Source organism: Tiliqua scincoides, chromosome 9 (assembly GCF_035046505.1).
Source record: "Tiliqua scincoides isolate rTilSci1 chromosome 9, rTilSci1.hap2, whole genome shotgun sequence".
NCBI classification, from domain to species: domain Eukaryota; kingdom Metazoa; phylum Chordata; class Lepidosauria; order Squamata; family Scincidae; genus Tiliqua; species Tiliqua scincoides.
In genome coordinates, this window is record NC_089829.1 from 45,457,290 (window position 1) to 45,482,244 (window position 24,955).

General features: G+C 45.7%; 2 protein-coding genes across 3 annotated transcripts; both read left to right on the forward strand.

Annotated features, from left to right (window-relative positions):
* Positions 1 to 4,302: 4,302 nt before the first annotated feature.
* Positions 4,303 to 14,427, forward strand: LOC136660680 (C-signal-like). The gene is made up of 7 exons (XM_066637988.1): positions 4,303 to 4,452; positions 4,927 to 4,978; positions 6,083 to 6,270; positions 8,992 to 9,144; positions 10,225 to 10,329; positions 14,064 to 14,173; positions 14,283 to 14,427. Exons 1-7 carry the CDS (start codon positions 4,303 to 4,305, stop codon positions 14,425 to 14,427), a joined length of 903 nt encoding a protein of 300 aa, XP_066494085.1.
* A 950-nt stretch (positions 14,428 to 15,377) lies between these two features.
* GFOD2 (Gfo/Idh/MocA-like oxidoreductase domain containing 2) lies at positions 15,378 to 24,595 on the forward strand. 2 transcript variants are annotated; one of them, XM_066637266.1, is made up of 3 exons: positions 15,378 to 15,457; positions 19,156 to 19,501; positions 22,131 to 24,595. In XM_066637266.1, exons 2-3 carry the CDS (start codon positions 19,243 to 19,245, stop codon positions 23,027 to 23,029), a joined length of 1,158 nt encoding a protein of 385 aa, XP_066493363.1. In that variant the 5' UTR covers positions 15,378 to 15,457; positions 19,156 to 19,242; the 3' UTR covers positions 23,030 to 24,595. The 2 variants fall into 2 exon arrangements, with proteins under 2 accessions (XP_066493363.1, XP_066493362.1); XM_066637265.1 differs by having other exon boundaries at positions 15,392 to 15,538.
* Positions 24,596 to 24,955: the final 360 nt, after the last annotated feature.

Here is a 24,955-nt window from a genome sequence, read left to right on the forward strand (position 1 = left end):
TTTGAAGAGGGAGAGTCAATATTGGAGAAACAACTAAGATCAGATGAGCAGGTAATATCTAAAATATATAAATTGCTTTTGAAATTTGAAACAGAAGATGAGCAGGTCAAAGAATGCATGATCCATGGGCAAAAAATGTGGGCCATGAACTCTCAATGGACAGATGTGAGAAACTATGGATAAAACAGATAAAATTTACTCTGAATATTAACATTAAGGAAAACTTATATAAGATGATTTATCGATGGTACGTGACACCAAGTAAACTAGCCAAAATGTATGAAAGTATGTCCAGTAGTTGTGGAAAATGTAAGAAACAAGAGGGAACCTTTTACCACATGTGGTGGATGTGCAAGTAAAAAAATATTGGTTACAAGTTCATGCACAGATACAGTTGATCTTAAAAACAAATGTATAGTTGAAGCCAGAAGTATTTTTATTAGGTATGATAGATGAATACGTGGAAAGAAAAAGTGAAGTTTTATTTTTGTACATGATAAGCGCTGCCAGCATAATACTTTATGCTCAATATTGGAAGACTATAAACATACCCTCTATAGAAAAACGGTGGACAAAACTTATGAACTGTGCAGAGGGGAGATTGGTTCCAAGATGGCCACCTGGTAAAATCCCTGCTATTGTGCTCCTGTTATATGCCCTAATATTTCTCTTCAAGTGGATCCATTGACTCTTTTTCCTCCTCTGGATGCTTCCTGAGTCCTGCTAGAGCAAAGCAACACTACCAGTTGTTTCCAGTCTGCAATCTTGTCTTTGGATTACAGTGGATTCTGAAAAGCTGCTCCGGTGGGGAAGAGGAGAAGGCATAAACACTCCCCTGGACAGGGCAACTCCCCCATCAAGCAGCTACGTCTGGAAGACCTCCCAGCATGGTCAGACACAGTAGGTGAGCTCATGAATCTTGCTTCCCCCAACAGATATGAAGCTCTTCGTGTTTCCGAATCAGAAGCGGAGAGAAACTACCAGTCTCCCTCCAGTCATATGGGCACGGCTTCAGCCTGCCCTCCTTCACCCACCCCTTCGGCTCCCTCTCCACAGGACAAGCAGTCATTATCTCAGGAGAATGGTCTCAGCAACTGTTTCTTGTCCTTGTTGGGTGATTACAACATTATTATTGGAAACACCATTCTTTTTGTATGTAAACAGCTTAACACTATTCTTGCCCAGCTGGACTCACTTCACAAGGTCATTCAACCACCCTTATCTTCCCTCTAGGCTCAAGCTCTGGGTTTGATCTCTGACAAACCAGGGGATGCTGAACTGCTGGGGCTGCATGAGAATCTGGATTGTGGTAAGGCTGCCTATTGCTTGTTGAAAAATCAAATACTGCTGCAATTCCAGGACTCCCCCATCCATAGGGGGTGCTGGGCCAACAAATTGAGGGCGAGGGACTCTCTATGCAGATTATTGTACCTTGATCCATCCCAGGCTGACTGTGTTGATCTGCAGGAAATCATAAAACTCCCTTGGATTCCCCAGACTCCAGGTTGGACCCGACTTCTTTTGAAGTTTGGCACCTCTCGGATCCCAGGCCAGCTGCATGGGAAGAACTGGTTTCTTTGTTCGTTTGGCATCTTCTTCTGGAGAGTCTTTGCTGACATGATTATTAAACCTCTGCTCCCAAGGCATAGAATGCAGCCTCCCCCTTCTCTCATTCCACCAGCCTTGAAGCCTGCGCAGGCTTATTTAACCCTACCTCCTCTGGTCTAATGCACCAATTATTGTCGGATTCAGTCCTGCCATTAGAGGTCACCGATCTTCTAACCAAATTTAAGTCAATAGGGCTGGACACTGCAGAGCTAGGCATGACTGATTGTGATGCTGCTTACAGAATCGTCAAAGAAAGAATTCTTGATATTGAACAAGAGCTGTTTAGTGCCGCCAGAACCACATGCTCTCCACTCTATCTCCATGTTCCAGTCAGTTTTTGGAAACCGGCCTCCTTCTTTTATCACCTGGAGTGCCCGCAGGCTTGGAGAGCATTCACACTTGCAAGATGTAATGCTCTTCCATCAGCCTTGTTATCAGGCAGGTTCAGTGGTATTCCCTACTCGGAGAGGAAATGCAAGTGTGGTAGGGATTGTATTGAGACTATATCACATACCTTTTTCTACTGCCCGCTACATGATGTTTCACGCAAGAAATATCTAGGCCCACTGTTAACTAGGATGCAGGGCTGGGAGGACTCAATCATGCTTCAGTCTCTCCTTTCCACACCTGACTCTGAGACCCCTGATAAGGTCGCTTCCTTTTTATCTGGGGTCATTGCCGGGCAGAGCTCTGGGACTCTGGGAAGTGTGTGAGGAAAAGACCGATGTCTATGTTGTGTTGTCTTTGTATATTTTTGTTTTGTTCTTTCTCTGTATTTTATGCCAATAAAGGTCTTACTAAACTGAACTGAACCGTGCAGAGATGGACAAACTCACAACTTTACTTAAAGAGAGCTCAACAAAAAACTTCTTGAAAAATTGGAAACCAATTATTGACTTTTTGAAACAGAGAGAAAATAATAATTTAATGTATTATGGATTTGAAGATTAGTTTTAAAGGATTAGATAATAATATAGACTAACATTTGTTAATGTTTAGACTTCATATATAGAATTTTTTGGCTTCGCTCTTGCTACACCATTAGGGTATATATAGTTTTTTTATGTTTATTATAGTTTATTATAGTTGTTTGTTGTTCTTTTTTCAATGTAATGTGTCATGTTTGACAAACTAAATTAAAAAAAGAAAAGAAAAAAAACAATAGGTTGCGACTCACAGTTTGGGAAACACTGCTGTAAAGACTATAACTGCCCTGTGTCCAGGTTAGCAACAATGGCAACCTGTGCAGCTGCTATGCCACTCAGTGGGGATTTGAATTTAAGGCTCTCCATTCATTTGACCTCCTACAACACCCTGCTAGCGCTGCGAATTCAGAGTTGCCAGGGGCGACTCAACCAATGCAGGGCTCCCCTATTATGGCCATTTATTGGGTAAGGCAACCAGTTGCCCTACGCAAGAGATGGCTCTGCTTACCAGTGGTTTGCCTGCACTTCCAAGCTTACCAGCAGTAAGTGACAAGTAGTGGGGGCTTCTCCTGCCTTGCCCCCCAACCACTGAGAGCATCCTCTGTAACAACATAGAGTGGAGCAGCGCAAGATGCTGCTTTGGAAAGCACCCAAGGCTTGTTATGGCTTTGTTGCTTGTTGGGCGTGCAGAGGCACTGAGAAATGTCGCAGTTTGGATGCTGCTTGGGAAGCCCACAAGGCCTAGGGCCTGGTGGCTTGCTGGGAGTACAGAAAGCAGATGCACTGAAGGGTTAGTAGGAACTGAAATAGCAAGGAATCGGAGCAAGGATGAGGCGGCAGTCATAGATTCAAAGGGTATAATGCTGGCAGGAGAGCTCGAAGCAGAACGCTGGGAGATCGAGAGAGAAGGCGCTCCTCCCGGCTAGCCCACTCAGCCTTTATTGAATCTTAAAAACATGACACAATGCTATTACAACATTAAGGGTTATTAAAGGTTAATAAGATTATACTGGCGGCCTACTAGCTAGTTCTAGCTTAACCACAATCCACATTCCTACATATGATTCTCCTTCATAACATCCTCTTGTTGACAGGCTACAGAGCTTCAGACTCAGCATGTCACCAAGGCTGCGCACGTTTGCTCTGCGCAAGTGCAATGTGTGCTTTGCTTTATTACCAACATACAAAGGCTAAGGCTAGCGCCTGCGTAGATAACCACTACAATAGAGACCTTGGGGGAGGAGCTTTCACTTGAATATGGGATAGAATCTGCACCACTGTTGTCCTCAGTACTGGGGAAGGGCTTCTCATAGGCTCCTGGTTTTTGTTCAACCTGGTCTACTCTTGATGATGCCCCTGCAATGGAGGTTAACAACCTATTCTGCAAGCTTTGTATAAAACACAACAGTCGAAGCTTAAGTATAGCACTAAACCATAGTATTCTTGTACAGCACTTTTTGAATGTGAAAAGTTTTTCACAAACAATAACCTTGTAAGGAAAGCATTATTATCCCTATATTGCAGCTGAGGCTGAGCTGCACCAAGATCACTTAGTAAATTGTCGGAAGTGGTGAGGTTTGAACTAGGATGCCCTGATTTATAGTGCGGGTGTGTAACCATTATGTCACATCACCCTCATAGTCATGTGAGGATCTTGCAGCAGGACTGTTGCGATCCCATAATAGCTTTCAGAGGAGTATAAAGCTGAGGTGCTTATTTCTGACAAACTTCCAAGCACAAAGGAAGCAGAAGCTGCAACTTCAGGAAGATGGCAACAGATTTCTGTGTTCGCAGCGTCTTGGTGACTGGATCAAATCAGGGAATTGGTCTGGGTTTGGTGAAGCAGTTTCTGAGGCTACCATGTCCACCTCAGTGGGTCTTTGCAACAACCCTATACCAAGATGGACCAAAGAACAAGGTGAGAATGGGCAGCAACCCCTAACACACCTGACAGGGTTGTTCTAGCTAGTGGCTTTGTCTGTAATTCCCAAGTGTCTCTTGGGACCTCAGAGAACATCTTAGGATCTATCTCTATACCAGCCATGTGCAGCTGTTTGACATATAATAGGCAGCTCATGAAATACGTTGGCTGAGCTTTTTGCATTACAGTTAATATAAAAGGTAAGTAAGAAATTTTCAAGCTTTATAACTTTTTACCAGATTTAACTGAGAGTTCACTGGGTCAAAACATTAGTTTAACGTTCATAATGAATAGATATAATTAAGAATTTAAATGCTTCTTACTTATTGTGGCTCTCAAATATCTGAAGTTCATTGCAAGTGTCTCTCATCTTAAGCAAATTTGGTCACCCCTGTTCTATATGTAGCCTTCTCTTGGTGCCTAATCACAGTACAATCAAAGGCAATTTTTTCTTTTTTTCTTTTTTAACAGGAGATAGAGGAGTTGTTATCCCAGCACCAGAACCTGGTCCTACTGCATTTAGGTAAATATTCAGTTCCATGGGCGCTGCTTGATGTTCCTCCATGCTTGAGAGTTGTACTTATGAACTGGTTCAAGTTCTGTACCACAAGAGTGCCTCCAAGTGTGGGAGAGGAAGCAATGCCCAGATCTAACTATAGTGTACAGCAGCATTTCTCAAACTATGGGTTTGAGAAACTCACCCAATTTCTGGTGGGTCCGCAGGGCCTCCAATGAAAACACAGGTGATGGAAAGGTCAGATAACTAATTGCCTCGAGCCCTGTAGCTATTCAAAAAATCAGATAGCTGCTAACTGCCCTGCAAATAGCTGAGCTCCTGCAGTTTGCAAGCTTGTGTAAATATAGGGAGATAAATGTCTGATCATTTTTTCTGGTGCGTTTTTTGTCCAAATCTGTCAATGACAGGTAATGGGAACAGGTGTCAAATCACTAAGCCCTTCAAGTCTTTTAGGTTATTCATTAGGGCTGCCTCATTACGAGAAATGGATAGAGTTTTCTGCAAATAAATATCACTTGTAAGTAAATAAATAAATATTATTTCTTTCTTTCTAGATCATCTTTTTTAAAGTCTTGCAAAGCTAGGTGGATCCCAATAGAGTGTCCTTCTAAAACGTAGATCCCAGTGTTACAAATTTTGGGAACCACTGGTGTGTATAGCCTTTTGCCTATACAACAAAACTTTCCAGAAAACTTTACAAAATTCATGGGCTAAGATATCTGTTCTTGGGGGGAAAAAAGCACTAATGCTGACCTTGCTTTGAAATTAGCCTGTGGCCACATGATGATATTGTGTTGCTCATTTAAAGATCTAGATTTCCTGTTGTTCCAGGCAGTGCCTCACAGTTGATGCATGTACTTTTGATAGACTCCATGCCAAAAGAAGCCGTCATTCTCCATTTCCAGCTAGGGTGCAGTAACCACTGGCCTAGCTAGTGGAGTTGATGAGTTGAGGTGAAAACAATTTCACCGAGAAGCAGTTCCCTTGCCTGGACAGACTGGATAGGCTTTAGGTCTTCTGACACTGAGCTTCCCCCAGGCTGGCTGACTTACCAGTTTTAAGTGGATCTGTATTCAAGCTCATGGTTTAAACATAATGTCATACCTCCAGATGTCACTGATCTCAAGAGTATCAATGCAGCTGTGCAGCAAGTACAAAAACATGTTGGGGAATGTGGGCTGAATCTCCTGATCAACAATGCTGGCATCAGGATCCATACCACCTTGGCGACAGAAACCGCCAAGAGCATGATGGCTCAATACAACATCAATACTATCGGGCCACTACAGGTGAGCCAGGTAAGCCACTGCCTCTCAGCCTTGGGGAAGCTCTTCATTCAACAGCCACTCTCCAGGTAAGAGCTGTTGATCTTTGTGTGAACGAGCACCTGAGTATATCATAGTGTGGACCAAGTTGCTTGACCACATTAACTGTGTGACCTGGCTGGATTCATGAAGAGCTGATCATTTGGTGAAGCTACTTTTGCTTTGGAAAAATTACACATCCATCTCTAAGGTGATCTGGTAAGGGGGTAGATCAAAGGACAAACTTCAGATGGTGGATTTCTGGCAAACTTTAGACATAACCTGTCAAGTACTCTGCACAATCCAAGAGATCAACTATGCTTGGGAGAGAGTTCTCCAGCCCTTCTCCAACACACACATACTGAATGTATGGAGGGGGAAGGGGGCCTGTGTCCACTGCTCCAGTCCCCATCGGTGCATCCAGTCAAAAGCTTGAAAGGAAGCTTACCTTGCATAGGCTGGGATCTCAGGCATGTGGATGTCTGTGCATGAACAATGCTCATAGAGTCCCCTTTTCACATTCACATAGTGGGGAGCTGCAGCCAATGGCCCAGTAGGTAAAGGGAACCACCGGTTGAAAGAGTTTGGGAAACACTGGCCTAAGGCAAAAGGATTGTTCTCATAAGGACTGTGAGTTTCTCCAGTGCTGGAAAAGCAGCAGTTGGGCTCACCTTTTCACCAGCATCATCCAAAATGCCAAGGCCTGTCCTGCCCGGCTTACAACTACTGGTCTTTCCACATAACTCTGAAGCTGTTGGGGAAGTACAGAGGAAGTGGCACATTAAAGGTGGACTGACTCATGCTCTGAGCATGTGGTGAAGCCCTTATCTGACTGCAGCAAACTGCAGCCTTTGTGTGGATCTCCTTGCTCCACCTACATCATTAACGTACGTCCCAATTTCAGTTGTGGGAATCAGCCTGGAGACCTGTTGTCTGCAGTCAGTTTTTGCACTTTGTTATTAACAAGTCTGTGCAGACATTCTCCTGAGGGGTTGATGGGAGGGAGGCAGTCATCACACAGGGATAGTGCATCTTTTTGGCTACCACAACCACCAGTTGTTTTTTTCCTCTTGGCCTTTCCTTAGTTTTGGGCTTGAGGAAGGAACATTTTTTACAGGAAAGCAAGCAGCAAAATGCTTTGTATGATACAGCCACTTTTCCCCACTCTTGACTGGGGAAAGTGCCCTACTGTGAGTAGGACCGCCTTAGGAGCTGTGACTGGAGACATTTTTGCATGGCACCAGATTCACAGCCAGGGTCTGTAGATTCTTAGATCAATGTAGTGCAGACTTTATGTCTCTATGCTGGAATGGAAAGCAATCAAAATGTGAGCTTAAAAAGTGCATGTGAGTTAATGGACCAAATGGATCTAAGCACAGTAGTAGTTGGCAACCTTCAGTCTCAAAAGACTCTGGGATCGCGCTCTGAGTGGTGGTTCTGGAACAGCATCTAGTGTGGCTGAAAAGGCCAATCCGGGAGTGACAATCCCTTCCACACCGGGAGCAGGTGCAGTCTGTCCCTGGTCTGTCTCCCTGGCTGTGGGCCTTCCTTCTTTGCCTCTTTGCCTCAGTCTGTTGGCCAAGTGTCTCTTCAAACTGGAAGAGGCCATGCTGCACAGCCTGCCTCCAAGAGGGCCACTCAGAGGCCAGGGTTTCCCACCTGTTCCTAAGGCCTTCAGATCCCTCTTGCAGATGTCCTTTATCGCAGCTGTGGTCTACCTGTGGGGCGCTTTCCTTGCACGAGTTCTCCATAGAGGAGATCCTTTGGGATCCGACCATCATCCATTCTCACGACATGATTGAGCCAATGCAGGTGTCTCTGTTTCAGCAGTGCATACATGCTAGGGATTCCAGCTCGTTCCAGGACTGTGTTTGGAACTTTGTCCTGCCAGGTGATGCCGAGGATGCGTCGGAGGCAGCGCATGTGGAAAGCTTTCAGTTTCCTTTCCTGTTGTGAGCAAAGAGTCCATGACTCGCTGTAGTACAGAAGTGTACTCAAGACACAAGCTCTGTACACCTGGATCTTAATATAAAATTGCATGCATGTAATTGCATATAAACAAGCAAAATGTGCAGATTACCTTTGAAAAGTAGTTACAAAACCACTTGTTTTAGTAAATAAATGTGAGATGCTTTAGAAATATATTAATGTAATCTTGTTTTACCCTGGCACAAGACCCGCTTAGGTATGGGGCCCAATTGGCTTATAGCAGCCCTAACTGTGAGACATCAGTCAAGTACCAAAATGGCTCTCTACCCACCCAGCCTACCCTGTTGGGGAAGAGGCTGGTCACCCATCACAGAAGATGTATTTCTAAGACACAAGCCAAGGTTGCTTTCTTCCTCTCCCCGTCCTTTGCCATCGTCAGCAGCAGGATCAGGGCTGGCTTATCCATGCTATGAGGATTATGTTGGACATCTATCCCATAGAGGTGACATAGCAAGAACACAGTACTGTACCTGTGTTCAAAGGGATGGGCAGGTCATGAAGACCAATGTTACATTGAAGCAGCAATTATAATTTCTCCCCACCCCCCCAAAGGATTTTTGTTTCAAACACTGTGAAAGCACAAACTGGCCTCCTGATCTGAGCTGGTGCCCTTATATGTCTGCCCTGCGTGCCCAAATCAAGATACCCTTGCAATATATTGCAATTGCACTGCCACATTTCCCAGGTCTCAGAATAGCCATTGGCACTGTCTGTCTTCCTCTCTAGGCATTTCTGCCCCTGCTGAAGATGGCAGCTCAGAGAAGTCTCCAGGAAGGACTGAGCTGCAGCAAGGCAGCCATTGTCAATATATCCAGCCTTGCAGCCTCCATGGAAGACATGCTCATGCAGGACAAGCAACCTGGCTATCGTTGCAGTAAGGTACTCACTGTGGAAACCCCCTTGAAATTCCTTAGAAGAGTCTGGGAGCCTCACCTGCCCTGGTCTGCTTTCCAGAGGGCTTTTGAACATGATGTCTATGTGTGAAATACTGTAAGGCATTGTTCACTTGTGGGATATATCCCTTCCCTTTTGGTTGTACTTCTGTTGCATTTTCTGAAATCCCAAGTAGGAGGAAGAGGGTAACCTTGGTGCTCTTTGCTAGTGTTCCGAACAGTAGCATAAATATAACAGTTTTCTTGTTATAAAGCTGATCATCATAGGAATAGCTTTAATTTATTATAGAAATAAGTTTGCAAAATGGTGCCATCATTGCAGTGTGATTGTCACTCATTATGACCTACAGGTGTCCCAAATCCCGCCCAAGGAATGCCCTTGGCAGTCGTGCAAAGCACGTTTCCTATGACAGTCACAAGACCAATGGGCAAATAAATGTATTTGTCTAGGAAGAAAAGAAAATAGTGTTAGATCTGCATTCTGGAACAATGCAATATTTCCAGTTCTGTCAAATCCTGCTTTTGAAAGGGTTACTTGTTAGGGAGTCAATTTAGGTTGCAGGAAAAGAGAGCTACCTCTGTCTGGAGCGTGACCATTGGTGCATTTGTCAAGCAGTCTGCAAAGTTGCTATATCCTCAATCCCAGTTCCTATCAGCTGGATGGGTAAACATATAGTAATACCCCAAACCGAATTGTAATTACTTGAGATGTAAGGACCCCAGACTTAAGCCACTTAATTGTTGGTTTTTGCTTTTCCTGCTTCTTTCCAGATTACTAAATCTTGGGTCAGAGAAACCATTTTAGGCTACAATTGTACACACTTTCCTGGGAGTAAACTCCATTGAACACAATGGGACTTACTTCTGAGTAGACATGCCTAGGTTTGTGCTGTAGGTCTGCAGCTGGTTGCAGCCTCCCCAGCTTCCCCTTGCTTCCTAGCCCAGCAACAGAATGAAACTTGGTGTTTTTTCTAGAACAATTGATTCAGCAGAAGCTCTACTGCCAGTCCCTTGTTCAGTGCCCCATCTCTGCTCATTGTGTGCGCTTGTCTGCTTTCTCTTGTAGGCTGCTTTAAACATGCTCACCAAATGCCAATCGCTGGTGTATCCAGACTATGGGATTCTGTGTGTTTGCATCCATCCTGGCTGGGTGAAAACTTATACTACAAAGGTAACCTGCTTTCACTTTTACATCATTAAAAAAAGCAAAAAATTAACTAACTACCGTATTTTTCGCTCTATAAGACGCACCTGACCATAAGACGCACCTAGTTTTTAGAGGAGAAAAACAAGGAAAAAATATTCTGAACCAAATAGTGTAATAAAATATTTAATAAACTATAACAGAATAACATTTGAACCATGTAAAGTGAACAGCAGTCAACAGTGGCATTAAGAACCATTATCACTGTCATTAACAAATGGAGAGACTTAAAGGTTTGAGTACTCTAGTTTTCTGGAAATCCCAAGAACTCATCATCACTAGAGTCAGAATTTATGAAGCTCACAAAAGCAGGTGCACACAAATAGGGGATCACATTATCTTTCTGCTACAATGATGTTCTGCCAAATTCCAATCCACTGGGCCTCATGCCCGCTTAAGGCTGATCAGTCCCCCTTGTGCAACTCACCAGTGCAGCAAGCAAAAATGAGTCCAGTTCCAGTCCACAGATGCCAAGTAAATCAGTCCCATCATTCAGAGTTACCAAATCAGAGTCCAGAGCCAATAAGCCAAATTACAGTCCAAGGTCAGGTTCCAGGTAGGTCAGTTAAATCCATCAGGGTATACAAGTCCAGCCACAGTCAGATTCCAAATTCAATAAACCCAGTCAGTCCCGTTCCCCCCCCCCTTCAAAACCCACAAACCCTTTCTGCCTCTGGTACTCCTTATATCCCTGAGGGCCCTATTGCCTTCCAGTGGCTGCAGCTGTGCCCAGGATGCCCAGGCCTTACCCTTAAAGGGGCCACTGCTGACACCACATCTACCTCCTCACCAGATCTTCCTGGATTCCAATACAAGGGGGGGGGAGCAGATCTCTATACAGACCAGTGCAAAAACAGGGGAAAGGTGTGGGGGAGGTAAGATCTTTGTATAGGCATCACAGCAAGACCAGTGCAAAACCCCTTGCACACAGAACCAACAGATGGAAGTGGGGGGGGGGCAGATCTCCATATATAGCAGTGCAAAAGCAGGGGAAAAGTGTGGGGGAGGTAAGATCTCTGTATAAGCATCACAGCAAGACCATTGCAAAACCCCTTGCATACAGAACCAACAGATGGAAGTGGGGGGGGGGGTGCAGATCTCCATACATAGCAGTGCAAAAGCAGGGGAAAAGTGTGGGGCAGGTAAGATCTCTGTATAGGCATCACAGCAAGGCCATTGCAAAACCCCTTGCACACAGAACCAACAGATGGAAGTGGGGGGGGGGCGCAGATCTCCATACATAGCAGTGCAAAAGCAGGGGAAAAGTGTGGGGCAGGTAAGATCTCTGTATAGGCATCACAGCAAGGCCATTGCAAAACCCCTTGCACACAGAACCAACAGATGGAAGTGGGGGGGGCGCAGATCTCCATACATAGCAGTGCAAAAGCAGGGGAAAAGTGTGGGGCAGGTAAGATCTCTGTATAGGCATCACAGCAAGGCCATTGCAAAACCCCTTGCACACAGAACCAACAGATGGAAGTGGGGGGGGGGGCGCAGATCTCCATACATAGCAGTGCAAAAGCAGGGGAAAAGTGTGGGGCAGGTAAGATCTCTGTATAGGCATCACAGCAAGGCCATTGCAAAACCCCTTGCACACAGAACCAACAGATGGAAGTGGGGGGGGGGCGCAGATCTCCATACATAGCAGTGCAAAAGCAGGGGAAAAGTGTGGGGCAGGTAAGATCTCTGTATAGGCATCACAGCAAGGCCATTGCAAAACCCCTTGCACACAGAACCAACAGATGGAAGTGGGGGGGGGGGCGCAGATCTCCATACATAGCAGTGCAAAAGCAGGGGAAAAGTGTGGGGCAGGTAAGATCTCTGTATAGGCATCACAGCAAGGCCATTGCAAAACCCCTTGCACACAGAACCAACAGATGGAAGTGGGGGGGGCGCAGATCTCCATACATAGCAGTGCAAAAGCAGGGGAAAAGTGTGGGGCAGGTAAGATCTCTGTATAGGCATCACAGCAAGGCCATTGCAAAACCCCTTGCACACAGAACCAACAGATGGAAGTGGGGGGGGGCGCAGATCTCCATACATAGCAGTGCAAAAGCAGGGGAAAAGTGTGGGGCAGGTAAGATCTCTGTATAGGCATCACAGCAAGGCCATTGCAAAACCCCTTGCACACAGAACCAACAGATGGAAGTGGGGGGGGGCGCAGATCTCCATACATAGCAGTGCAAAAGCAGGGGAAAAGTGTGGGGCAGGTAAGATCTCTGTATAGGCATCACAGCAAGGCCATTGCAAAACCCCTTGCACACAGAACCAACAGATGGAAGTGGGGGGGGGCAGATCTCCATACATAGCAGTGCAAAAGCAGGGGAAAAGTGTGGGGCAGGTAAGATCTCTGTATAGGCATCACAGCAAGGCCATTGCAAAACCCCTTGCACACAGAACCAACAGATGGAAGTGGGGGGGGGCAGATCTCCATACATACCAGTGCAAAAGCAGGGGAAAGGTAAGTCAGCCCCAGTAGAGCCAATGGGGCTCACTCCCAGGGATGAGTGGACAGGAGAAAAGCCTGCCAGCGCCTCCTCTCCCAGGTAGGAGCCCGTCTCAGTCCCTGGGCTCCCTGGACTCACTCCCTAGGCTCGCTCCCTGGGCTCACAAGCCTGCCAGGGGCTCACTCCTAGGGATGCGTGGACAGGAGAGAAGCCCGCGATTGACTCATTTCGCCTGGAGATGGACTGGTAGCTCGAGGGTTGACGTAATGAGCACCCCTGCTCTAGGGGCTTGCTCAGCAAGACTGCCACCCCACCCCCGCTTTCCTGGGAGTGAGCCCCAGTGACTCTGAGACTTACTTCTGAGTAGACACGTGGGCTTTCTCAGCGAGCCTGCCATCCCCCCCCCTTTCCTGGGAGTGAGTCCCAGTGAGTCTGAGACTTACTTCTGAGTAGACACACGGGCTTGCTCAGCAAGACTGCCACCCCACCCACGCTTTCCTGGGAAGCGGAGCCGAGCAGAGCGGGCAGGGGGCGGGGCCAGGGGCGGAGTTTTTTTTTTTTTTTTTTTTGCAGTATTCGCTCCATAAGACGCACACACTTTTCCCCCCACTTTTTGGGGGGGAAAAAGTGCGTCTTATAGAGCGAAAAATACGGTAATTAACCAGCAGTGCATTTAAGAGCACCTGGAGCCTTCTGACCCCAGGTTCAGTCCCTGGCCTTGCTAGTTTAGCCTACAGGATTGGAGCTTGGAGATACGAGAAGCAGCAACAAGTGGAAGTGCAAGACTTTTAGCATGGCCCGTTGTACCTGGGCCCAGGGTCAAAAAGGGTGTCCAGGAGCCAAAGGAGGGGAGCCAGAAATTTCCTGGGATCTCAGAAAATGTTTGCATATCTTGTGTGAAGATGATCACTCACATTTTGTGTAAGCCTACATAGTTTGATATACCATAATTTGTAGAAATTATACAAATTAATTAACTTTATACTCTTGATAAAACTCTTCTCAGGGGCCCTGCCACTTAGTAGTACTTTTGGTAATGCTGTATCTTGAATTTCTCCCCTGTAAGCTTGGGTAGCTCCCGCCTGAAGCTCTGGAAAGCCAGTACTCATCAGTAGAAACACTCACCATCATGTCACCCCCAATGTGGAGATCCAGGTGGTGCCACCAAGATATCAAACAGCACGTGGTTTTGGGGCCAGGTACTTAGCCTGGCAGTGGTTCTTTCCTAGCTAATCAGACACTTTTTCATGGCAGGCAGAGCTGACCGTGGAAGAGAGCACCCAAGGCATCGTCCGTGTGCTCTCCACGCTGACTGAAATGGATAATGGTACCTTTGTGGACTGGGAAGGACGCCGAATTCCCTGGTGAGAGCTTTGTCTCAGAAGGCGGAGAGGCAGCCTGCGCTTGCGACAGACCTCCCAATAAATGAACCGTATTGCAAGAAAATTATGTGCGGCTTTTTTTCTTCACTAGGATCCAGAGAACCAGCCAAATATATAACCAAATAGAAAACGTTTCTCAAAAAGATTTTAGCCAAGAAGAAGCATCAGACTCAGCAGGAGGGACATTAGGAAACTTCCTTAGGGGTGTACGTGAATATCTAAGGGCACAGTCCTAACCTAGTGCTTTCCCAGGAGGGTCGCAAACATGGCCCTAAACGTAGAGCACATTTGCACCTCCTCAGGAGTTGGCTGGGCTGCTGCAAGGACAAGCACTGGCCTGTGGAGGCTGTATTCAGCCTTTGCAGCAACTTGGGGAGAGAGGGTTGCGTTTTTATACATATGATTTGAAACTATTGCAGCCACTGCAAGTGAGCTAAATCATTAAAGGAAATGCAATTAATTAACTAACTAACTAATTGAAAATTAAGTTGTATATTTAATTTATTGAATTTTTCAATTTAATTTAATTTTTTTTTAATTTTTCAATTTAATTTTAAAGTAGGACTAAGGGGCAGGTGAAGAAAATGCTCTGATGCAGTTTCTTCTCTGTGGGTCGAGACCCACCAGGTGGGTCACAAGCCATTCTCAGGTGGGTCCCCACTCATTTCAATACTTTATTTTCAGTCTATTAGACTTGAGGCTGCCAAGGCACGTGACTGCATTGGACAAATGTGACACTCCTGTACTTCCAACAGGCTACTATGTTTCTCCTCCCCTGAGAGGGAAGGCGGCCTTTCAATCAAACGACGGATGAACGAATGAGCGAGCGGAGGGGGCGGGCAGAGGCTCAGCGCGTGGCCTCCCCGCTGACGTCATAGGCACAGCTTAAAGAGGCGCCCGTGCGAACGAATCACTTTCCCCGCCCCCTCTGCATGCTCATTGGCTCCTCCTTCCTTTGATTGACAGTCTCGGCCCTGAGGGAGCGGCGCTGCCACCCCCGTCCTCCAGGGGGCCCGTGAGGCGAGGAGGCGGCGGTGAAGAGCGCGCATGCGCGAGAGGGAGAGCCTGAATCCACATTGCTGTATCCAGCGACCGATGCTGCAGGGCAGGGAGACCTGGGGGCGTGGCCTGGAACTTCTCCATCCCGCTCGAACCCCGCGCATGCGCAGAGCCGCCGAGGGGTGGCCCTGAATGACTGAGGCGGACACCCCGTGCGGCGGTGGTTGGAGGAGGCGGGGTGCTGCGCCGCGCCTGCCGGGGCCTCAGGTGAGAGAAAGAGAGACACACACACACACACACAGACACGGAGCTTCCCTGCGCTGCTCCTCTTCCTCCCGCCTCCCACGCGTGAGTACCTTTGAAGACACGTGTCTAGGGGATGAACGTGTGAATGTGGAAGGAGGGCGGGCAGCAGTGGGGGCATCCTGGAGGTCGTGGGAGGGAGGTGAGCAGGTGGAAGCGGGGCCTGAAGCCATGTGGGAAACCCCAGAGGCTTCAGGGCGAGCCAGCGTCCCTGTGGGTAAGGGCAGCCCCCCTCCCTTTGGCTGCCTTTCACTGGGGGCAGGGGACCATCGTTCATTTGTTCATTAATTAATTTAATTAATTAAGAGAGTTGACATTAACAAACACAAACCCACAGTACCCTAAACCAGCCATTTTAACCACTGTGCCGTGGCGCACACTGGTGTGCTACGAAGGGTCCGCAGGTGTGCCTCAGGAGCTTGGGGGAGGGGCGTCTGTTAATAGGGCCGTTGGGGGATGTGAGCCCCCACCCAGCATGGCGGCCTTGTCAGTGGTCCAAAAACCGATAGTTGAAACACTGGTGTGCCGCGAATGGTCCGCAGTTGTGCCGTGGGAGGTTGGAGGGGTCATCTTTTAGCAGGGCCACTGGGGGTGTGAGGCCCCCACCAGCAGCATGGTGGGCCCTGTCAATTGTCAAAAACCGATGGTGTGCCTTGACCACATTAGCACCTTGTCACTGTGCCATGAGATGAAAAGGGTTGACAATCAGTGCCTTAAACATACAGTAACACACACCACAGCATACGACAAACAAGCACAGTCAGTTCTCTTTATACACGAATCCACGAGGGCAGGAATTGCCACCCACCTCTTGTTATCTGCGCCTCTCCTCATTGCCTGCTAATATTGTACTGGCCGTGGAGGTTTGGGATCAGAGTTTTCCTTCTCTCAGATGAGCTGCCTTCCCAGGCTAACGGGTCCCATCTACCCGGTGCTGTTTAGTCGCCTCTTACGACAAGTACAGCCAGACTGAGGGCCTATTCTTATCCCCAGCCCCCAGGGGATAGTTGGCATGTATTAGCTCTAGAATTACCACCTGAGGCAGTTCATGGCTGAACACAGTCACGTTTTGGCAACTCCTGCGATGCCGCTGGAACCAACCATATTGGCCTCTGCCTTTCCATTGGACCATTTCAGTGACGTGGAGAGGGGGGATTTGCTGCATGGGAAACAGTCTATCCTCCATATCTACTTTACCTAGGCTTCACACACTGGAGAGGACACTCTGTTCTAGAACCACCATTCAGAGCGCGATACCATAGTCTTCGAAGACTGAAGGATGCCAACATTGCGCTGGCACCACATCAAATGGGCATTGGTATTGGCCCGTGGAGAGTTGTCAGACACATTTCTGTCCGCTTCCAGACTTGTCCCATTTTGGGGCATCCAGCCGAACTGTCACAACCCTGGCGATGGTCAGATGCTGATGAGGAGAAGTCTCTGGAAGGCTTCCTGAGCGCTGCTCTGGGGCAAACCAATAATAATGTTCTGGTGCTGCATCAAACAGGCATTGGAATTGGCCTATGGAGAATCATCAGCCACATTTGTGCCCCCTTCCAGACTTGCCCCACCATCTTGGGCACCATCATGGGGACTCCAGCTGAACCTTCATAACTCTGGCGGTGCAGAGGTCTCTGGAAAGCTACCTGAGAGCTGATCTGGGGCTGGAGCAAGCCAAGGAAAGGGACCAAGAGACAGGTGGAGGTGGAGGAGGAGGACAGGTGAAGCAACCCCCTCCCTACTACTGATCTCTGAGGCCTCATTGTTGGGCCAGCAACCTTCAACAAATTAAGTGATATTCAATATCTGCTAATTTAGCATCCACTAGGTTTTCCCAGAACCTAAGCCTAGCAGATAACGAAAACTGACTGTAATAAAAACGGACATTGAAAGATATATAGCAAGTGTGGAGTCATAAATCTAAATTACTTTGTTCTTCTGCAAAGTACTTATCAATAATCATTAAGCATATAAGTATTGTATATCTTATAAAAATAGTCTCTTACTTATTTCTAAAATACTTTCTTAAATTGAGAAAGAGACACTCTTTTTTGATTCCTGTTTTGACTGCCTTTTCTTTTAAACCTCACCCAGAGCCCCACCTATAAAGCTTCTTATAGGTGCCTATACTTATAGGTACCTATAGGTGCCTGCTAGCCTATAATGCAACCGAGACTAGCTGCAGGATTGCTAGTATTCTTCAGGTTTTCTTGATTTCTTTGTAGTCTTTATTTTTCACTTTCACTATTTTCAAAGAAAATTTTATCTTTTAAATATAAAAACAGAAATTTTGTTGTGTCTGATCTTCTTACAATGCTGTCCAGCAGCTGAGAGGATCTTCAGCAAGGTGAAAAAACAGAAGGAGAGTGATGCGCTTGCAATAGTCCTCGGTGTGTGTCTGAGAGAATAGGTTCCCTATTTATTAATGGAACTTTGCAATGACAACCAATTACATGCTTTATAAGGTGCATAAAACTTAACTATGAAGACATATAGGAATGTAAAAAGGGGGGATAATAATAATAATAATAACAGTATTTATATACCGCTTTTCAACTAAATGTTCACAAAGCGGTTTACAGAGAAAAATCAAATATCTAATGGCTCCCTGTCCCAAAAGGGCTAACATCTAAAAAGATGCAAAAAGAATACCAGCAGACAGCCACTAAAACAGACAGTGCTGGGGTGAGGTGGGCCAGTTACTCTCCCCCTGCTAAAAAAAGGAGCACCCACTTGAAAAAGTGCCTCTTACCCAATTAGCAGGGGTTGCCTCTTACCCAATTAGCAGGATGAAAAGAGAATTAAAAATGAGTGTGATGAGACATGAATTTGTTAAAATCATAAATTCCTGGTAGACATTTGACATCTAGAAATATACTACACAATTGGTTCCCAAAATGTACGTGTGGTTTGATATGTTGCATTTGTTGTGTGAAATAATGCTAATAGAACTAGTGGCAATTGTGCTTTTCTTGATTGTTGTTTAACAATATCAAGCAAAGCACAGTTGTCATTAGATGATTAGTATTATAATATTAGAATTGATATTAGCATTATTATTATATGAGCCTGTTTGAAAAACAAACTTAAGTCAAGAGTACCATTGCGAAACAGTGACCTTGTTTTCCACTCTGAAATGTTGGAGGTGTGAGAGGGAGTTTTCTGTTACATCAAGACTTTATTGTGGCATCAGCCGTTCATGGACAAGGGCCCACTTTGTCAGGCGTAGGGAATGTTGTCCTTCTATCTCTGCCAACGGAGGATAATTCTTGTTGGGTACAGAGGGAAAAAATGTAAACAGTGGCACCAAAAGAAAGGATATAAAATGCAAGCAGGACAAGTCTGATGTTTCTGTACAAAGCTCACATGGAAGCAATAATTCATAGCGCCATTAGGCTGTGATAGGAATGTGTGACAAAAGGGCAAAGAAAGTGAAGGGAGATGTATATAGATTTCAGGTGGGGTGTGTCTGTGCGCACAAAAAGGTTTTTGTATGATTGTGAATCGTATCTCTGCCCATAAAATTGACTGCCACTAAACAAATATGATAAAAATAAAAGAATTTTCATAATGTGCTTGTCTACTGTTTAGCATTATGGGCATCCAACACAATTGCTTATGTCTGCTTGTTGAATACTTTGTCATTGTCCCCCCTGTTTTAGGAGCCATGGATGAAACAGAATGTGGAAGTGTTTCATCTTCATGCCTGAGACCCGTGCTCAGGAATTAACTTATGAAAAAGACGCACAATGAAAATGCTTCCAGGTGTGGGGGTGTTTGGGACTGGGAGCTCAGCTCGAGTTCTGGTGCCTCTGCTGAGAGCAGAAGGCTTCTCCATCCAGGCGCTTTGGGGGAAAACTGAAGAAGAAGCAAAGCAACTAGCTGAGGAAATGAACATTTCTTTCTACACGAGTCGGACAGATGACGTCTTGCTCCACCAGGATGTGGATCTGGTTTGCATCAACATTCCCCCACCGTTAACACGACAAATTGCTGTGAAAGCTCTAGGTACTATCTTTTTCCTGTTGGTTCAAACAAGTTCTACCTGTGGTTTAAAGCCTTCCTTCTTTCCCTCTCTAGTTAGATTCTGGCTGGGACTTGATGATTGTTGCTGAATAATTGATAATATAAAACTGAAGACTTGATTTGGGGACCATGTGTTAGAATTGTGTAGTTATGGAACCCCCTCCCCCCAATCTGTCTTGAGGAATCATAATGGAACAGCATGTTACTAAAATTTGAGCAATACTTGTTTGGGTGCCTTGTTGATTGTGTTTGGGCAAACTGCTTGAGGCGTATTTGTGTACTGTCAGTTTTTCACATGCGTGAAAAGAAATAATTTAATCCTGGCTTTTCCCTCTTATACTGGTTTGTATGTTTTGCAAAGTTGCTTTGCATAATAGTGTGACACATAAGGAACAAAAATATTTGGGAAAACAGAGGGAAAGAAGAATTCCCCCTTGAATTTTGTCAGGCAGCCAAATCTGATATTGCCACACCTGCTTCCATTGGTCCCAAAACGCTGGATTTTTTGCAAGGGCTGCAAGAGATCCAAACTCAGTTTTGGATTTTGTAGGCAAGCCTTTGTTATGTTTTCTGAGTTGTTTTGTATTTTGTATATTACATGCATCATGGCAGAGAAAGTTAGGGGGTAGTGACATGCACCATATTTGCTTGGTCTGTGCATATCTTTTATTACAAGTATTTTATTTATTTACATGTTTGTATCCTTTGCTTTAAAAAAGAACTTTTTGCATGGTGACTTGCTGCAAAAAAAGGAACAGCAACAATAAAACTACAAGAATTAGATTACTCTAGGAAACTGGGGTCAGTGGGGTCATAACTCATTGGTAAAGCTCTGCATGCAGAAGATCCCAAATTCCATCTCTGGCATCTCCAGGTAGTTCCAGGAAAAGTCTGTGTCACAGTGAATCACTGCTAGTCAGTGTAGATGCTACTCTGTATAAGGCAGCTGCTTTATGTTAGATACATAACATATACTGGCATAAAAATCTGTCAGAGAGATGAAAGTGCCTTCCGGAAGTCAACGTTTTAAAGGCCTGTTTAAAGGCCAAAAGGGAGGGGGCTTGGTGCATTTTCCCCGGGCAAGGACTTCTATGTTTCAAGGGTGTGATAAACAGGAAGCAGCGAGGCAACACTGTCTCTTGGAATGGATTTCACATTCCTCCCTGAGCAGAGTTGACGCTGGATGGCAGGCCTCCAAAACAAGAATGGCTTTATAGAGGTTAGAAGGGGACTCTTACTATGCTTGTGATTATATTTCCACATTGCCAAAGCCCCGAAGGACAGAGGAAAATCTGCCAGCATGCTTTTGTTGCTGCTTCACTTACCACCGGGTGTCTACAAAGACTACTTCATGGGATTTAATCCTTGGTAGGAAACAAATACCAGGAGAAATTCAGCAAAAGGGAAGCATTAAGTGTTTGTTGCCAGCATTGGCAATCATCCCTGTTGCCATAACTTACAGAAGCACAAAAGCAGGTGGATAAATAAACTTGCCGTTGAAGAACTGCTGGAAATGGCTACAGAGGCTTCATGTTCATGTGGTATAGCCAGAGCATGGAAGCTGATATTCCATAGTGGCGCTGTTCCTGCAGGCTACTGGGGCGCATAGCTCCAACACTGAAGCTCTTCAGGGAGCAAAAACATTATTAATTATGAATGACTTAAACTTTGCAGACAGCTCATTCAAGAAAGCTTGACTTAGCATTTGCTGGAACAGAGATTGAGATCCACCAATTACCTTGCCAGTCACAAAGCATCTTGCTAATGGATTTCAGTGTTCCAATATTAAGGCTAGCATCTGAAGCAGAGAAGGGCTCCTTCTCCATATATGGGTCTGTAGCACTATTTGCCCAATAATATGTAGAAGTATCTGTGTGTGGTACTGGAAAGTATTATGGGAGTTTTGCTGGAAGCACTAAATACTTCCTTGGTGGTTTAAAAGAATCATTGGATGTCTGAATGAATGCAGGGCAGATAGGGTTAATCAGCTGATGCTCTCAAGGCTTAAGTTTGTTACAAAAAATGACATTGTGTGTGCTTGTGAGATTTTTATAGAACTTATCCTGGCTAAGACTTAAGCCAAACCTGTTGGTTCGCCAAGGAATTGTTCATCACTGACCAGCAGTTCCCAAATTTTCCATGATCACATTGCCCTTCTTTGCAGTGGCCATACTGGCTCTCCTGGATGCTGCCATCTTGGATCTCGTGAAAAACATGCAAGATCTCATGAGATCCAAGATGGCAGCAGCCAAGAAAAAGAGGCCACTGGGGACATCCATCAGTGCCCCTGTGAGTTTGCCACGGTGCCCACAGGCACCATGGTGCACAGTTTGAGAGCCACTGCCTAAGGCTATCATTCTTTTTGGTAAAGCCAATCTTCTGTAACCCTTCATCACACTTTTATTGGATCCCTTGTTAACTTAGTCTTCTCTGTCTTTGTCTTCTTCCCCTCTCCCTCTAAAAGAGATTTAGCTTTGCAGGAAAGGGACCTTAAATCACTTATACAGCTTACATGATGCTTTACAGTGTTCCCTAAACTATTTTTATTCTTGCTTGAGTGTAGTGGTCCTCCCAATGACTTCCAAATTAAGTGGCTTTATGTTATTTGCAGGAATTGGAAAGAATGTCATCTGTGAGAAAGCTGCTACCTCTGTGGATGCTTTCCGGATGGTCACCGCCGCCAGATACTACCCCAAACTCATGAGCATTGTAGGCAACGTCCTGCGTTTTCTGCCGGCTTTCGTCAAAATGAAGCAGTTAATTGAGGACCACTATGTGGGTGACATCCTGGTCTGTGACGTGCGAGTGTACTGGGGGAGCCTTCTTAGCCACAAATACAACTGGATCTGCGATGAGTTGATGGGCGGGGGCGGCTTGCACACGATGGGGACTTACATCATAGACCTTCTCACTCACCTGACAAGCCGAAAGGCAGAAAAGGTCCATGGCCTGCTGAAAACCTTTGTCAAACAGAACTCTGTCATCAACGGCATTCGACACGTCACCAGCGATGACTTTTGCTTTTTTCAGATGCTGATGTCAGGAGGCATCTGTAGCACGGTGACCCTTAACTTTAACATGCCTGGGTCATTTGTCCATGAGGTCATGATTGTTGGGTCTGCCGGGCGCCTTATAGCGCGTGGCACAGATTTGTATGGTCAGAAAAACACTGCCCCCCAAGAAGAGCTCCTCCTTGCGGACTCTCTGAACATCAATGCAGGGCTTTCCGAAAAAGGATTCAAAGACATACCCATGTTGTACCTTAAAGGGATGGTGTATCTGGTGCAAGCGCTCCGCCAGTCCTTCCAGGACCAGGAAGACCAGCGCACTTGGGATCCCAAGCCAGTTGCTATGGCAGCTTCCTTTGAAGATGGTCTCTACATGCAAAGCGTTGTAGATGCCATTAGACAATCCAGCAGGTCTGGGGAATGGGAAGCTGTGGAGGACATGACTGAGGAGCCAGATGCCAACCAAAACCTGTGTGAGGCTCTGCAGAGGAATAACCTATAATGGAGGCATTCCTGGAGGACAGAAATGTTGCAAATGTGCAGGAATCTTTTAGACAGATACATTTTATCTCCTATTTTGAAGGATGGGGAAGGGAAAATGTGGAACTAGACTTGTGGATAGCATCTTTAAGGAAATCCTTTTGCGCGCAAACTCGTTTTAGAGAGTTTTAAATGTTGCAGGTTTGTGTGTGTGTTTGTGCTGTTTTTAAAGCTGAACTTTCTACATTGTGGATCATTAGGAAAACTTGAATTGCCCTTTGCACTCAGCAGTAGCTAAAACAAATCAAACCATGGGGAGGAGTCAGTGTCCCTTCCTTGCACAGCTTTATCATTCTTGTAAGTTTAACATGACAGGACAGAGCATTAGTTTTTATTTTCTTTTATAGGAATATGAGCTCTCGCCTGTTCTTAATTGGAGGGGGGTGGGAAGGAAGGAACATAAGGAAAGACATTTTTAAAATTGGTCAACCAGGGAAGTGGAAAGAACAGACTGCAGTCTCTAAAATTAGTTTAGGACCAACCAAGGTGTGATGTGGCATTCCCAAGTTCCTATTCATGTCATCTTTTTGTTCACATACACAGTGAGATTAATATTGCTATTAACTGTAGCAGTAGAGGGAGTGTGCAGGAGAAGTGTGCAGGAGAAGTGCAGGGAAAGCAACTTTCCCATCAGCCACTCTCTTCTGTGCTTTGCTCCAGTACCAGAAGAGAGAAAGTGCTTGGAGCAAAAGGTGGAGAGGTCAGGATGTGGGGATGGATTCAGCATCTGTTTCTGGTGCACTCTCTTTGCTGTTAGACTTGCCTCCACGCCCCACTTTTTAAATATGTGAATGGGGTAGAAATGTAAATGCTGCCCCTGTCACATCTAGTTTGACTTTCAGTGTTGAATGTTCCTGATTGAGCCTGTGGCTCTGCAATGCCAGCCAAGGTCTCTGTTCCCGGGTTTGACTGCTGTGTTGACTTAGCTGCTGTTGGCACACATCAGGGCTGCCCCTCCTGACAAGTGAGTGGGGCAGAAGACGTTTTGCACTTCTTCTCCTGCCTTCTCTGCTGCCCTGTTCAAGTGCTGCCAACCAAACCCGACTGTCCATGGAAATCCTTTGGTCTTGCTTGTTTGCCCACACTGAAAGCCAAAACCACGGCCAGCTTTGCAAGCCTGATTTGGACTCAAGAGATGTTGCACCTGGCTTCCAAATGAGGCAGGAATTTATTCCTTCAAGGAATGCAAAGTTGGTTGGGAAAATAAATACTCCATTGCTATCTTTGGCTGCGTGCTGGTTAGATAAGAATAGTTAACTGGAAACACTTAAGAATTGGTTTTGGTTAGGTAAGTGGATTTAATCAAACACTGGACAAGGTTCCCCATCCCCTTTCCTTCCGAGCTTGTATCTTGTGGGAACCCTGGTGCTGCTTGCAGAGCAGATCTTAACATGCAGCTCCCAAGTGTCAGCTCCTCTTCACTGGGCTAAAACTGAGGAGGGGGTCGCTAACATTTTTGTATGAGCTATATTGTTTACTTGAATGTTTTTATTGTTTCCTACTAGATTTTAATCCTGTACATTACTATAAAGCATTAACAAACATCGTGTGTTCTTGTGAATTATAAATTTTTGGGGAGGAGGGACAAAGAGCAGTTATGACTGCCAGCTGTATCATCTGTTTGCCCTGTTCCCCAGGAGAGGACTTTGTGCCTTTTTTTCCCTTTTCCTATTCTGAGACTTTACAGTTTTTTTTAAATCATAACACCTGTAGTCTTAATTCTAATTGCAGATGTTGGTTTTGTGGGCTAACCAAATGGAGAGCTGATGGTGCTCAGTGCTAGAAAAATCCAGATTCCACAGTAAGGGGACCTCAGTGCTGTGTGGATGGTATGCAGATTTAAGAACTGAGAATGCTTTGGCATGAACTGCAGTGATAGAGGGGAGGG